The sequence below is a fragment of the Parambassis ranga genome, chromosome 9 (assembly GCF_900634625.1).
Source record: "Parambassis ranga chromosome 9, fParRan2.1, whole genome shotgun sequence".
Taxonomy (NCBI): domain Eukaryota; kingdom Metazoa; phylum Chordata; class Actinopteri; family Ambassidae; genus Parambassis; species Parambassis ranga.
In genome coordinates this window covers 3,885,352-3,900,793 of record NC_041030.1, presented here as the reverse complement: position 1 = coordinate 3,900,793, position 15,442 = coordinate 3,885,352, and the positions used below count along the sequence as shown (strand labels likewise).

The following is a 15,442-nucleotide window of genomic DNA, read 5'->3' as shown; positions in this document are numbered from 1 at the left end:
GTGATGTGTATTTGTGTAAAGGTTGGAGAATGGGTGCATCTAAGCTTGTCAGTCCTGATGTAGGATCCATGATTGAATCTGGTGAGGTGTCACGGAGCGATCTGCGATTTATTTGTATTTATTTTTCTATGGTTCTCTTCCCCTCTCAGCAGTCAAGACAGCTCAGAGAAGGATGCGGGATTCTACGCCTCCACCCCCATCTCCAATTCTGGCTTTGTGTGTGTATTGCTTATTGAGCAGCAGTCAGATGGCTGAGATCACACAAGCCTGGGATTTGGCCAACAGATTACTCTGAAACACAGTGGATGGCTGGCGAGGACCAGGCCCCCATGGAGGCTTTCTTTTCATCTCCTGTGCAAAAAACCTCCTCATTACTGTCTATTCAACCTCCACATGACAATTATTCAGGAAACCGGTGGGCCTTCAATTGTCCTCTCAGTGTAATTATTGCTGAAGCATTAGTCTTGAATAACAAATAAGACCATGACTAGAAGATAGGTAGGTAAACAAGGGTTTCAAATGTTTAATTTTTTTTTACTATTACTGGCAAATATAAATTGCTGCTCCACAATTCGTTGTCAAAGGTTTTTTTTTTCCCCATTTGAAGTGATTTATTGAGAAGATAAAGACAGTGTCCAAATTCTCCAATCCTTAAAAAGTAAGTGCACAAAACGTCCACCTTATTCAGCAAATAGACATTAGACCTTTCTGAGGAGAAAGGCCGGCATGGAGCTGTGATGCAGTGTGTGTTTGTAATGCATGAAAGCACCACGCCTGAGACCGTCACAATGAAAAGGAATGACCTTTGTGAAACATACATCATAAACACTCATACATATCATAAACTTCGGTCAGGTTTTACATTTGTGTCTGTTTTAAGGCATTACTAGCCACTTTGTATGCAGGGACAATATATGCAACAAAAAAAACAAACAAAACCCAAAACAAACAAACAAACAAATATATACATGAACATGAGTTTCCCCTGATGCTGAAAGCTGTAGCTTAAATAACTGGTGTGACTGTAGTCTTGTTCTTTGAGAGATTCCACACCTGCTTCCTAAGGCAGATGCTGAGAGCACCAGGGTCTTTGTTTTGGAGGAGGGGTGAGGGAGGTGGCAGTTGAGACATTCAGTCACTGCCCCCACCTAACTCACTGCTCCTGCACCATGGACACACACGGAAGACAGACAAGAGGCCACGGATGGGGACAAAAAAGAAGGAAACATGAGACTCCCACAAACAAATAATGCTCAGGTTCATAGATGACTGGGTTTTGTGTGTGTGTTTTTTTTTACTAGAAAACAAACCAGAACAGAAACACAGCCTTACCATTTTTTATACCACCCGCCCTCAACCACCCCCCCCCCGAAAAAATTCTCTCTGAAGACAGTGACGCAATAAACACACACACACACACTTACTGTATACACATGCACACGCTGACAGATGGCATTTCAGTGAACACACCTGCCCACTCACACCTACTTTTCGATACATTTCTCCTGTAAGTGTGGCTACATCTGAAAGGGTTCAACAAAAAATATGCAGCCTTCCACACTCGAAGACCAAACAATCCTATATTTATTTTTCTGCTTTTCTTTTTCTTCTTTTTTTTTGGTGTACCATCTTCATGCTTTATAACTGAGATTTGCAAGTGGCGCATGCACGAGCAGGGAGCTTCCTTTGGCAACGTGCTGCTACACTGCAGGGGTTGAGGACATGTACATTCAAAAAGCTGCAATCCCTTCCCTGCCAATGATAATTCTGAACCACATGAAAGGGCTAGAGTCTCATGAGGGTGAGCAGCCATTTTGTCTGAGGTTCTTAGGCATGGGATGAGGATAGATTGGAGGTGCAATGCTACTCTGCCAGAGGGAACTACCCCTGCCCTCAGCCTGGCCACTGGCTCCTCTCATTTTTTATACTTTTTAATTCACATTTTTATGAGTTATTCTGATTTTTTTTTACTTATTATACCTCCATTAAAAAGGGCAAGATGGCTTAAAAACAGCTAAAACTAGAATCAACCACAAAAAAAACATTTCATTTTCTAGGAGAACTGTGCCAAATTCAACACAGACACAGAAGCCTGGAGGCACAACAGACATTTCTAAATATTCTATGGATTGACTAGGCTGTGCAAACAAACTACATATAAGAAACTCTTAATAAACCTCACGAGAAGAACATAAGCTATGACTAATTAAATAGATTTTTATATATTCATCTATATATTTAGGATATCTAATAAATACATTTGCTGATAGACATAGAGATCTTTCTGTAAACTATTTACATTAAAAGGTGTACATTTTTGCAGAAACAGTAATAATAATAATATGAAGGCAAGGCAAAGGAGAGAAGATCTGTGGTTTTAACATTTTTAGTGCTTTTCAGATGTAAAAACAGTTAAAGAGCATGCTTCCACTGAAAAGTCTAAGCCAGTCGCCTCGTCTAAAACTCAACTCTCCCTTCATAAATAATTAGCAGGAACATCCACTTGCAAACAAAAAATAATGCTCAGTATCACCTGCCTGTCTCTCTATATAGTGGAATGTGCTCCAGTCTATTGACTGCTCTCAGTATATAGGCTCTTCCTTTCCTATTAATACCTGGTGAATTGGGGCAGTGAAGGAGGAGTGTACAAAAATGTACCAGCACCTGCCAAAATATACCAGCATTCGGCCTAGTGGCTGGTGTTTTTAAGTTTCCAAACCTGCTAACAGCCGCCATCTTCGCCAGGGCCTGATGTGACACACACACACAGACACACGCACACATACTTTATGAGAAAAGGATGCTGTAAAAACGCCACAGTCATCAGAGAGAGGAAGAGAACATCAGACCCCACCCCCTAATCCTTCCCATTACCCCCTGAAATCCTTCACAATCTCATGCTGCAATGCAACCTTTTTTTTTTAGTTTTTCTGTTACTGTTTTTTCTCTGTATGGCAGATGTGGACATAAAATTACAAGGTAGCTGCAAGCTGGTCTGCCAAATCCTGGGTACCAAGGGACATATTGCTGTCGGCCCCAACAGTTTAACACCACACATTGTCTAGTTTTGTGTCCACAAAGTCTGCTGACGCATGTTTTTCAAACACTTACTTCATCTGGTAACAACCGCTGCCCAAGCTCCAGTGGGAATGGGGGGGGGGCGCTTACATTTTTGAGACAGCGTTTGAAAAAAATCACACAGTTTTGTTTACAAAAACAATTTTAAGTGCAAGTACCATGCACAGATGGTTGACTGGTGAGTGGGGCAGAAAAAAAAGCCCCAGGTCATAACAGCGTCGCACCTTTGGGAGGTCTCACTGGACAACTAGGAGCGATGGAGGTGTGTGTATATGTGTGTGTGAATGTATGCATGTGTGTGAAGAAAGGGTGAAATCTCATAAGTGCTTCCCATGGCTCTTGAGGCATAGAAAAAGAGGCAGTGGGACATTGTGTGGTAACATTCTCTGGCTGAAAGTTGTGTTTCTGAAGGACGGAGGGGGAGGAGTGTCTTTTAAAATCCCACTCATTTGATTGGTGCAGAGCAGAGTGGGTGACACCCTAAAGACTGACCGCTGATGATGGGCTTGATGTGGGCGGGTGTCTCAGTCTGAATGGAAGTCATCGTGCGGATGTGAAGTCCGCAGAGGCCTGGCAGGGAGAGGCCTCAGACTTGGTCAGTCCTGGAGGGAGGGAGGGAGGGAGAAGGGGGCAGGAGAGAGGGAAGGGGAGGTGAGGTCTGAACAGGACCAAACTTGGGAAGGGGTTGGCTGAGGGAAGAAAGTGGGTATTGGGTCGGTGACCAGTGCTGTTTATAGGCTGCAGGCCAGCTGCTTGGCCCTCTCCTGAGTGTCCTGCAGGTGCTGCAGGCTGGCGCTGGAGTAGCCCTCGTCGCTATAGCTGCTGCGCAGGCTGCCTCGCTCATCCCCTGAGTCGCTCACGCTGCTGGTGCTCCACTCTAGATCACCCAGCAGGAAGTCCGTCCCCTCGACGTCCACATCCAGGTCCTCTGCAGGAACACAGGCAAAACAAAGACAACATTAGTTTGGTTTATTTTTTTTTTTACCACCGCAGGAACTCCTGAAAAACAACAAGTGAGAAAGGGGCTTGTTGTTGTCTACTACAGCAGCTGTGTGTCTTGATAGTATTCTAAATGTAGGTACTTAAACTGATAGTCCTGTAGGTGTGATGAAGAAATAATCTGATTTAAGAGAGGACAGCAGGAGAAATTCTGAATATTTACATAACATAAAACATCAAAAATGATCATGTCTGCACAAAAGACTGAAACTGTAACACTTGCGTCTGTGTTGCTGCTTTACCTTGGTCAGAATCAGACTTGTCAGAGGACCGAGTGGAGCCAGTACTGTCCATGCGGGTCCTCTCCACCCCCAGCTGCTCTAGACGCCTCCTCAGGTGTCTCTGCTCCCGTTGTAGCTGCTCCAAGGTGTGCTGAGATCTCCTATCGCTCTCCTCCAACCTCTGAACGGTAAAAAAGACACAAAATACACTTGAAGTACAGCTGTGGATGTGTTTGTGTGTCTTCATGTCCACTGCAGCTTATTAGAGACATTTCAGGTACTCACACAATACTAACACACTTAACCACTGCAGCAGTCAACAGCCCTCGTCACACCGATTAGGTGAATAGTCGTCGCACGTGCACACTCACCTTGATGTGATCTTTGGCCTTCATCAGCAGGCTGAGGGTAGTATGCCTGTTAGCATCTGGGCCCAAGGGAACAAGGGATTTCAAGCGCTCTAAACACAGCCGTAGATGTGCCCGTCTGGAAGGGGAGAGACGAGAAAAACAAAGATGGCAGAAATTGTTAAACATCATATCTGTGTTTTACGGTCAAATACACAAATGACAGGGATGAGAGGAAGTTTGTACCTGGTGAGATCTTACAACGCTGACTGTAAAATAGCTAGTCAAAAACAGTAACTGATGAAGCCGAGTTTTTCAATACCTGTCAACTTTTGCCACAAACACCATGCGACCTGGAGTATCATTAGATTTTACTGCTATGTCAAAAGTCAAGTGTGGACCTGATTCACTCAGCCTGCTACGCACATGTCCACATTTTTCTCCACCTATGGCCTGACATCCACTAAAAGGGTCAGATTTAAAAGCATGAAGTCACAGCCAGCCTAATTAGCTTCCTTTGTGGGATAGAATGGGATAACTTCCTTGTTATTGATAGTAACACAGTCAAAATTGAGCCTGCCTCAATTACCCACTACTCCACCACTAACAGTTTGCACTGGATGTTAGAATAGTAGCAGCCTATGAGTTGCACACACTAAATGAGGAGGGAGCTACAGGGGGAGTCTGATAGGTCTCTTCTTTCCAACCCTGCACCACTGCAGCCCCACCTGAAGCGGACTCAGGTGTCATCACATATCAGATTTTGCTCAGTAGCATCCCTCAAGATCTGTTCCAAGACATTGAAGTCTTGTTAATAAAAGAAGGTTCTCCTCTAAAGCAACTTTGTGATGATGAAATCACAAAGAAATATTTATTTGAAAAATGTATATACTGTGTAGTATACATGTGTTTTGAAGTTTAATTATCCATATTAAGAAGTAGTGAATTAATACTGACAGGATGCCCTAAATTAAATGATGACACAATCCTGTGCATGTTTCAGGAAGCCACCTTTGTAACATTATTGTTATTATTATGTTACTACAAAGAGCAACAGAGTAGAACCCCTTCCTATACCAAGTCAAAATTTGAATGTGCTCAAATCTTTGCAACATGTGCTCAGACCAGACGTGATTATTAATGTGAACTATGCTGTAACACAGCTCACATTCCCATTTCTCATCTCCTCTCCATTTCCTCCTGTATGGGTGTCAGCTGCACTAAGTTGGCAGTTGCTAAGGTCTGGTGGGTGTTGGTGACCACTTGACCCTGCTGTTACACAACACACACCTCCAGCTCCAGCCTTGTCAGAGTGTGTACGTGTCTGTAAACTTGTGTTGGGCTGAGCGAGTGGGTGTGTGTACGTCAGACTCTTCCTGACAGTTAGTGTATTTGGTTTTTTTTGTTTGTTTTATTTGTATGGACAACTAAGTGCTTGTTGAGCTGCCCATTTATTGTCTGCTGCAGGTAATCCTGATGCCAGCGTCACTGCCGGGAAGGCTTCATTCAAATCAGACCCATCAAGAGGTGTAAGGTGAATTTGAATGCACACAAATATATTTGCCACTTAAAACCTAACCCTTTAGCCCTTGCATGAACATACAAAGCAGTATTTATGGCCAGAGACCAAGAGCCTTTTCCTCAGCTGACCCAGTCCAAAGGGCATGCAGACTGCCATTACATAACATGGAAATGCCCTGGTCTGTGTTGTTCTGACATAATAAGGAATCGGCAGGGCTAGCTAATGTTTGTTATACACTGATGAGATGCAGACTCATCAAACAGCAGAGGTCACATGGTGTGAGTGCAGGACACAGCAAGACATAGCCCTAACACACACTGCTATTTGAGCAACAGGTTATTCTGGTTCAGTGTGTCAATAGGTGATACTGAAGTATGTTGAGCTACAGACTTGGGCACTTTTTTGCCCTAAATTCACACTGTGCTTTAAATGCTTACAACCAATCACAAGTGCATATTTGGTCCAAATTGTTAAAACACAAGATGAGATTGTTACATAACTGAAAAGGTTTCCCTTTAAGCAGCTGTTTCCTGCTAAAAAAAACTACACCTAGGTCACCCGGTGCCCTTTGCCTGACCAGCAGTAAATCACCCCTGTCCTCACTCTTGTCACCTGATCCCTTTACAGTCAGTGTCCAGTGGCTAGCTTTAAGAAACTTGCATGTTAAAGGGTGTGGTGGTGGCTGGAGTCATGTTACGTGGACATAAACATGCTCACATGAACACACCCTCTGTGAGCAACAACAGAGAAGAAAACAAAACAGGAATGTACAGACAGTGATTTCGGATTCATGAAAGGGGGTCTTGTTGAACTCTTGTGGCTTTGCTAGCAGTGGGTCGCCGTGACTAATTTACTCTAGGTTTTCTATTATTAGGTGTGGTGAGAGAAACTAGCTAAAGGCTGTTAATGTTCTCCAGTGGTCATAGTTTTGACTTACTGCTGAACGTGAGGTGTCTCCAGACACACAGTACTACACACACATGCAGAGGGCTAAAAACCTGTCACAGGCTTCAGTGACATATATTATTCAAGCTGCTGGTTTGGATCAACTAGCACAAGCAGGATGAAAGCACTGAGCAGTGACAGGGACTCACAAATATATTAGACCAATATATTAAAATGCAATGCAATTCAAATGCAAAATGAGTCTGACTGTCATCTGCTGACTGTCATCATGACAAAATACATTAGTAAACATATAAAATGCCAAAAATTATGAAAAAAGCCTGTTTAAATTTGACTCACAGAGGTATAATGCAAAATACAAGATGCTTAATATTTTATATATGATAAATAAAAGCTTGCCCTTGAAGCTCTAATCATTTCACCTTAGTTAAGCCATACTATCGTGTCTGATAACCATGACTATTTATATTAACACATCAAACAATCGAATACTGTACATTTACCAGCTATCAGGGCAGCACTTTTGCATGATATCGAAACAAGATCAGGCGCGTACAGGAGCCAAAGGGCACAGTGTGTCACTTGATACAACTATTGACACCTCATTTGTCTCATCTGAGTCAGGAGGCCATGGTGAAAAAACAATGGCTCTTTTAGCAACGACCTATTTAGGCAATGAACCTAAAGAATTGCTGTATCCATCAATCTATGTCATGTGAGAATATACTTTAAAAAAATCTTATCTTTGTGAACCTCCTCTACTTTAAATTGTGTGTTTGGGTCATGATATAACTAATTTAAAACACATATTTTCCTACATAGGCCTTAAGCACAGCTACAAAGCTACAAGTGATATTGCCCAGGTCCCTGGGCCAGTTTGGTATGATCTGTTTTCCACTTCTGCATTTTAAACTGGCCCAAAGCTCATTTCCATGTACGATTCCTCAACCACTCATTTTAGTTATGGGTTTACAAAATGATAACGTGGCCTACTGTGTGGACAGACACACCCAGAAAAACCACTGACTCACATATGGCAGCAAAACAGCTGATGTTCCTGCTTATTACAGGTTATCTAGGGACTTTACATAACCCTGCAAGAGCATAATAAAATGATCACTAGTATAAAAGTTACCGCACAGGGTAAATAATGAATAACTAGCTCATCTTGTCTGTCTGCAGCACTTGGAATATGTAGACATGCACCAAAGAAATCAGGTTCCACAGGAAGCCAATGACGTGTTGTCGTTCATTGTAGTGAACTGGTAAAATCACTGTTAAGCTATGATGATGAGTAATCAGCTTTAATTTGTAACCATCTCTTCAAGCATGTTTAGACCTTGCTCATGATGTATGATGGTTCTACTGATTTAAGATGCACATTTACTGGGTAAAAGGTTACATTTCAGTTTCATTTCTATGTGTCTATATATTTGCCCACACAGAAAGATCACTCTATCTTTCTATTTAAATTTTCAAATAACATATTTTGTTTTCAGTTAAATAATGTTACTTTTAGAGTTTCTCTCCCATACTTACCAATGATTCTTACTAATTCAATATGAGTAAAATGTCTTCTATTGGCAACCCATAATTTTCACATAGGTGACAGTGGGGGAGGGATTTTGGTGGTGTAATTTGATATTCACAGGGATTGAGGGACAGCACAAACACACACAGATATGAAGATTTTTAGGCTTTTTTTTTTTTACATACCTGTTCTTTTCCATTTCATTGTGCGTAGACCTGCAGAGATAAAACAAAACACAAATGAGAAACTGCACATAATAATAACAGAGTCTCTGATTAAACTGGATTCCCTTTTCTGTGTACCATCACTGCAGTGAAGGGCAGGGTAGTGAGTGTGAGAGAAAAGGCTGTGTGGGAGTCTATGAGCAGTCAGAATGGCTGACAAAATGAAATTCTATGGAAAAATAAAATGGAGAAAAGGCTGGGTGTTCTGATGCCTGAGGCCTGTTCTATGAAGGAAGCTTTTTTAAGGACTGCACTCGCACAGAGATACGTGGTGAGGAGGCCCGGGGGTAAACATAGTAACAGTAACCAGAAACAGCAGGAAGGAGTAGATGAGACTATGCCCCCTTCATATTGCCTGATTATCTATTGTGCATGTAGTGCTGAGAAGGGTGGGGGTGGGGAAGTTAAGGTGAAAGGATGGAAAGAGATGGAGGTGTGCTAGTGGCCAGCGTGACTCCTGCATTGCAGAGCCAAAGCAGCACAAACACACGCATACACAGAGAAATAGAAATTAGGTCAAGTGTAGACCTTGGAAGAAATATGGCAGTCTGACCTGTGTGTAAACAGATTGGTGGAGCGGTAGAAGGAAAAGAAGAAGTTCCCTGCATTCCTGAACTGTCCTCCACCTCCACTGACCCCCTGCTCCCAACACCCCAAAATAGCCTTTGCAGTTTCAGCTTTGCTAGGCTCTACACTCACACCAGCTCTCACTCACTGCTTCATTGATGCACCTTCATGTTGTTGCTACATTTAAAAAATTACTTCCAAGATTAACCACAAGTTACAACCCGTGCCGAGGTTTTCTTCTTGTCGCCACATAAGAGCACAGAAAAGGGATACAGCAGACCCCTTTTTTCCTTGTGTCACACAGTGTTCCTGCCTGTGTGTGTGACCGCAGGGTATCATCTTATTTCAGCTAGCTGCTTTGGGTGCTCTCTTTCTCACTTGGCCCCCTCCAGCCAGTGTGCATTTCTGTGGAGGGTAGACAGCCGCTGGTGACATCACAGCACTAGCAGGGAAGCGATCCCACATATTCAGGCCAGATTTCAGGCTCTGGGACACCTCCTGCCATCATCCCTCAACCCTCTACAGCCATGCCAATACAATGGAAAAGTGTGTAATACAGCTAGGATTAATGTTTCACTTTACATCACTAAATTACTCTGAAACCCGGCCAATAGAATCACACTGACTTAATCATTGTTAAATGCTACACGTGATTATGTTAAATCACAGCTTACATCCTGCTATCTGACTTGAGGTTTCTGGGTGTTTTTTCACTCCTGCTCACCTCAAGAACTAGAGAGAATCCAAATATGTATTTTGCGCAGTATAACATTTTTCAATGTGGTGTGATTTAGACCAAATACTATATACTATAAATTTTTGTATTTTCATCGAATCTTCCCCGTGGGATTAATAAAGTATTTCTGATTCTGATTGTTGGTGCAAATTGTTTATTTTGAGAAGTAATTGTGTGATGATCTTGGCCTTACGTTGGTCGTTTTGCCTGTCCTCCTACCTCAATCAATCTACCAGTAGGTTAACTGGACAACCCCAGGTTTTGCACTGAGGGTTCATTTTGTTGACAATTATGACAAGATGGAGAATTCAAGAAACTATCAACACCACTCAGTTGTAACAGAAAGAGTCAGCAATGAATAATGCATTTTTTGTTGGCTTGGTCTGCAAGACTCGTCTGGCCTCACCAAGCGACCTGAACATCAACACTGTGATGAGTACTGGGAGGGTTTCATTTGCCTGCACACGGATGGCAAAATGACTGTATGATTTCCATACTGCAATGTAGTTACATACTGTGTGACTGTATGTGTGAGGTGGGGGAGGACTCTCCATCTCTGTAATGGAGGAGCTGGTGTTCTCCACTGACTGCCAAGAGTGAGAGCAGAGCAGGGAAGACACAGAAGGGTGGAGGAGGTGAGGAGAGAGAGAGAGAGGGGAAAAAAGGCAAGAGAGAGTAAGCGATGAGGGGGAGGGGGAGTCACTACTACTGACACACAGGCACACATACACACCAGAAAAAAACGTGACTCCCCTCCCCCAATAGTCACACATCCTTGCTTTAGGGAAACAACAGAAGCTGGAGGAGCTTGTACATACAGGATTGAATGGCTTCAAATGCACACTAGGCTTCCTGCCCTACATTTCACCAAGTCTTACCAGCAACAAAAAATAACTAATCGTGCATGATCAATTAATGATATGTTCTTCTCTGACAGAACTCAACTCTTTCCCCTAGAGGCAAATTCATTCAGTGCTAGCACTAGTCTGCCTATTAATGAACGAGAGCCAACATCATATCAGACCATATCAAATCATCTAGGCTGTGCAGAAACCTTTATTAATAACAAGTGTGGCTCTGCTGCCCTTAAATAGAAACGAGTAATAGCTGAAAAGGTGTTCAGAGCCGACGGAGGGGTCGCTGCACCTTAACATAACCTTATAGTTTGGTTTTATGACTGGAAACAGGGACAGGCTGAAAGGCTACTTGACATATAAGGCTAGTCCCACCTTTTTCTTCACTAGGCATGTCAAACTGTAGTGCCACCCAAGCATGTTAAGGCATGATCTGAGCTGGAAGTGTGTTCTTGCAGCCCTGCTGTGTCTTTTAAAACATGGTGGCAATGGAAACGCACAACAAATCTCTCACTGACAGCATTGTCAAACAAAACTGATGTATCTCTGGCTATATTTAATTAATACCACGATTCGTTTTTTTCTTTTTTAGCGGCTAGGCTTTGCTGCATCTGTATACACAAACAATGAATGGAAATGGCTTTCCTGTTTATCACTAATAAGGTAAATGCAGGTAATTATGCTGGATTCTTAAATTGGAGCTTTGCAGCTGATTGCAGCTAGAACAATTTGCCAGTTGACAGGAAATGGACAAATTAAATTCAATCATCTCATAAGCATTTAGGTTACAAACACATACCGTAAATGCAGACTTTTTTTATAACATCGTTTTTTTTGCACTGATGGATGGATATAGGAAGATGCTACTTTGCACAACACACAAGCAGTTGTAATTCAGTACTGGTGGTGTATATAAATATCTATATATAAAGCAGGCTTGTATAAGGGGTTGCAATTAGTGTGTTCTGTGCTCTGGACACTTTGATGTTGGTGAAATGTGTCATCCGAACATCAAATACAAACTGTTCACAGTGGTTTCATAAGGTCTATTCCAATTTTTACACAAAAGTAACATCATAACATGATAAGTTTAGTGGTGCAACCCACGAGTTATAATCCAACAGATGGGTCCTTAAACAGTATAGTACTGGGTTTCTCAATCTTCTTTGCTCTGGTTATTATTCTTATCAGTAGTAGTACCAATATAACAGGATTGACGACTTAAGAACTTTGTGTTGGACCACAGTGACCCAAAAGCTAGCAGAATAAGCATGAGATATTCTAAAGCCATGATCAGACTTAAAGATAATGGGGGCCTCATGGTGGCCCATTTGGCCCCGAACTGGGCACCCCTTCTCTAAAGAGACAGACCCATCCCATGTCAGAAAAATGTATAACTGAGCCATATCCCCACACTGTAGGGGTCAAGCATACAGGACAGCACTGTTCTTTTGGTGTACCCACACATGCACTCACCCACATCAAGCATATGGTGAAGGATGACTCATGTGCATAGAGTGCATTTCTCCATTCAGATGCAGATTTTGCAAAGGCTTTCTACTCTCCAAACAAACAGGAAACATACGTACAGTGCATCCCTCTGTACAGAATCATCAAACCACTCTAATCACATTGATCTGTGGGGTGTGGATGCCAGATAAATCTGTCCTCATATGATTGATTTATGGAATACGGGTTACAGACTCTGAATGCACTACTGTCCATTCAGTGGACTTCCACCCTCACTGTCATGTCTTCTGCATTCACCTTGACTGACCCAGTTTGCCTTACTGAGTGGTCATTTACCTTAAGTAAATAAAGTAAATAAAGGAATTCTGATGTTTGCTGCTGTTAGTCACACACTTTGGAAGACACAATGGGATTTTAACTAACTTCTAATACATAACTGAGCATTCCGTAGCATGAATGGACTGAATGCCAAATATCTAAACTGGGTAACGCATGCAGCAAGTTGTGTTGTAAATAGATTACCTGCCAGACCTTTGATGGCAGGCTGCATATGATTGAAGTGTAGTGTCTCTAAAGCACAATCCAACTTACTGGTGTAGGTTTACACAGAATATTACTACATACATGCTTCCAAGTGGCTTCCTAAAACTGTTAATGTTTTTAGGATCTATGAGTATGTAGATAGGAAATGTGGCTCCTACTTTAAAACACACACTACTTTCCACAAAGGGTGCTAAAGGGTACATAAAATAAACAAGTCTGTCATCACAAATAGCGAATTATGACTGACCTGAAAAACACACACACACACACACACACACACCCACACACACACACACACACACACACACACACACATCTGACTGGGAACAATAGCTTAATCATGTACTCAGTGGGGGTACACTTGAATTGCAAAAATGGGCTGTTGTTGCAGATGTTAAAACACAAAATCACAAAAATTCAAGTGTGTAGGTTTTGGCCACATGAGAGAGAACCACATTTACCTGCTACTTGTGTTTTTCTTGCTTTTGCTTTTCCTTTTCAAGCTATCCCTCTCTCGACTGCTGAGGAAGGGTGGCATGGAGGCATAGCCGTGTTCAGCTTCTGCAGGCAAATAAACAACATAGTGGTCACATGTCCTGATATCTTGCAACAGAAAATACAGCCACAGTGAAAAGAAGCCTTACAGAGAGTTAAGAATATGTCACATTTAGGCTTGATTTTTTTTTCCATTTAGCAGTAATGTCTTCGCTGAATACATTGCTGTGGACAGCCATGCAGTGGATGGCTTTGGTGCAGTATTTTTATACAGTATTTCCCCCCTCAGCCTGGACAATGATGTCATCTTGAACTAGAATAAACCCCACTAGCAAACCACAACAGAAGGAAAGGAGGGGCCTCCATGAAAACAATGTCTCCCTGCACATCTGACTGCATCTGCCACATATGCATTCATTCTTTTACTCTGGGGAATGCGAATGTACGTTTTTATTTGCACATATTCATAAGCACTGAAATACATCTATATTAATCACAATATATATTTGGTAAGAAATACAGCCGACTTGTATTTATGCAAAATTTACCAACGTGTATATATTTAATGCATGGTCCGATTACTTGTAACACAAATAAATAAAGGGCAGCAACAGAATTTTGGAATTTATCGTTTAAATGCCATGTGCATACATTCTGGTGAATTGGGGGAGGGGTGTCATTGTAATATTTTGTGGGGGGAAAAAACAGCAGAGCATAGAATACTTTACCTCGTTCCCTGCGATCAAGGTACTCGGCTGCTTCGATCAACATCTGCACCATTCCGATCGCCGCCATTTTCAACAATAACACTGATAATTTAACAATCCGATGAAGGACTCCGTGACTGTACACAGGCTGCTTCAGGTCCTATCACTGACTCTCCTTCTAGCTCTCAGGTGGCTCGCTGCTCTGTTGGTTATTATTTTAAAAGCCGAGAGGCAACGGTAGAGTTCCTCCTGCAGTGTGCCAATGAAGGATATTTAAAAGTTAAAGGTTCTAAAACCAGCCGTTTCGTTAATAAAATAATAGTTTTAAATTGGCTTGTTGTTAGCTGCTAAAGCTGCCAAAATGACTTTTCCTCGCTATAAACCTAATTGATAGCTAAATATCGTTCATTTCCATGTAGCTCTTCGTGAAAAGGCGGCTTCTTGACAAAAATGAAAACGAATGGTTGTTGTCATACAAAAATAATCCGAGTGCTGCTCTATTTGGCAAAAACTGCAGCTGGCTAACGGTAGCGCAGATGACAAGCTGTCGAATTAACGATGGAAAGTTCTTGCTAGGACGGTTATTGTAAAGCTTCGGTCAGTGAAAAAAATAGAACGATAGCTTGTACAGTTGTCACACACTTGCCTGATATGTACTGAATATAAAAATGAGCAAGCTGTCTTAAAAGTTCAACCGACGATGTCATCCAATCTTATCTCTTCGGGGCTATGTGGTTTTGTGCTGGTTTATCGCTGATAACGCGGTTACCGACTAAAATCAACTGAGGAACAGTGACTGTTTGTCAAACTGCTTCCAAAATAGTGGCTTGTTGATCTGGACGGCAGCTAACTACTGTACTTTACCACAAAGCTTCTAAGTGCCGCGATATCATTGGCCAGCGAATATACCAGCTAAAGCTTCTATTGGCAGTTTAATCTATCAATCATATAGGGGCGTCGACACTAACAGCCACCGACGACCATTTTGGTTCTAACTCACATAGGTTAAAGCACATATTACGGAGCCACAATGGACAGAGTTTCAGGAGCGACACACTCTTTCACGGGATTGGTTGATTTCTGGTGAAGTTGTCAGCTATTGGCTCCGGTGTCCACGAGCTGAAGCGTCAACGCCCGCTCTTGACAAGTAAACACGCCCCTCTGCCATGCTGTTTCGCGGTGTATGTCAGCGATTGGCTCCCGTAATGTTGTTTGCCTTATTTTGTGTTTAGCGATTGGTCA

General features: G+C 42.2%; 1 protein-coding gene across 1 annotated transcript; it reads right to left on the bottom strand.

The window, feature by feature from the left end:
* Window positions 1–503: 503 nt before the first annotated feature.
* mxd1 (MAX dimerization protein 1) lies at window positions 504–15,038 on the bottom strand. The gene is made up of 6 exons (XM_028413274.1): window positions 14,222–15,038; window positions 13,460–13,559; window positions 8,790–8,819; window positions 4,670–4,784; window positions 4,320–4,479; window positions 504–4,006 (listed from the first exon to the last, which is right to left on the bottom strand). The coding sequence occupies exons 1-6, from the start codon at window positions 14,286–14,288 to the stop codon at window positions 3,810–3,812; spliced, it is 669 nt and encodes a 222-aa protein (XP_028269075.1). The 5' UTR covers window positions 14,289–15,038; the 3' UTR covers window positions 504–3,809.
* Window positions 15,039–15,442: the final 404 nt, after the last annotated feature.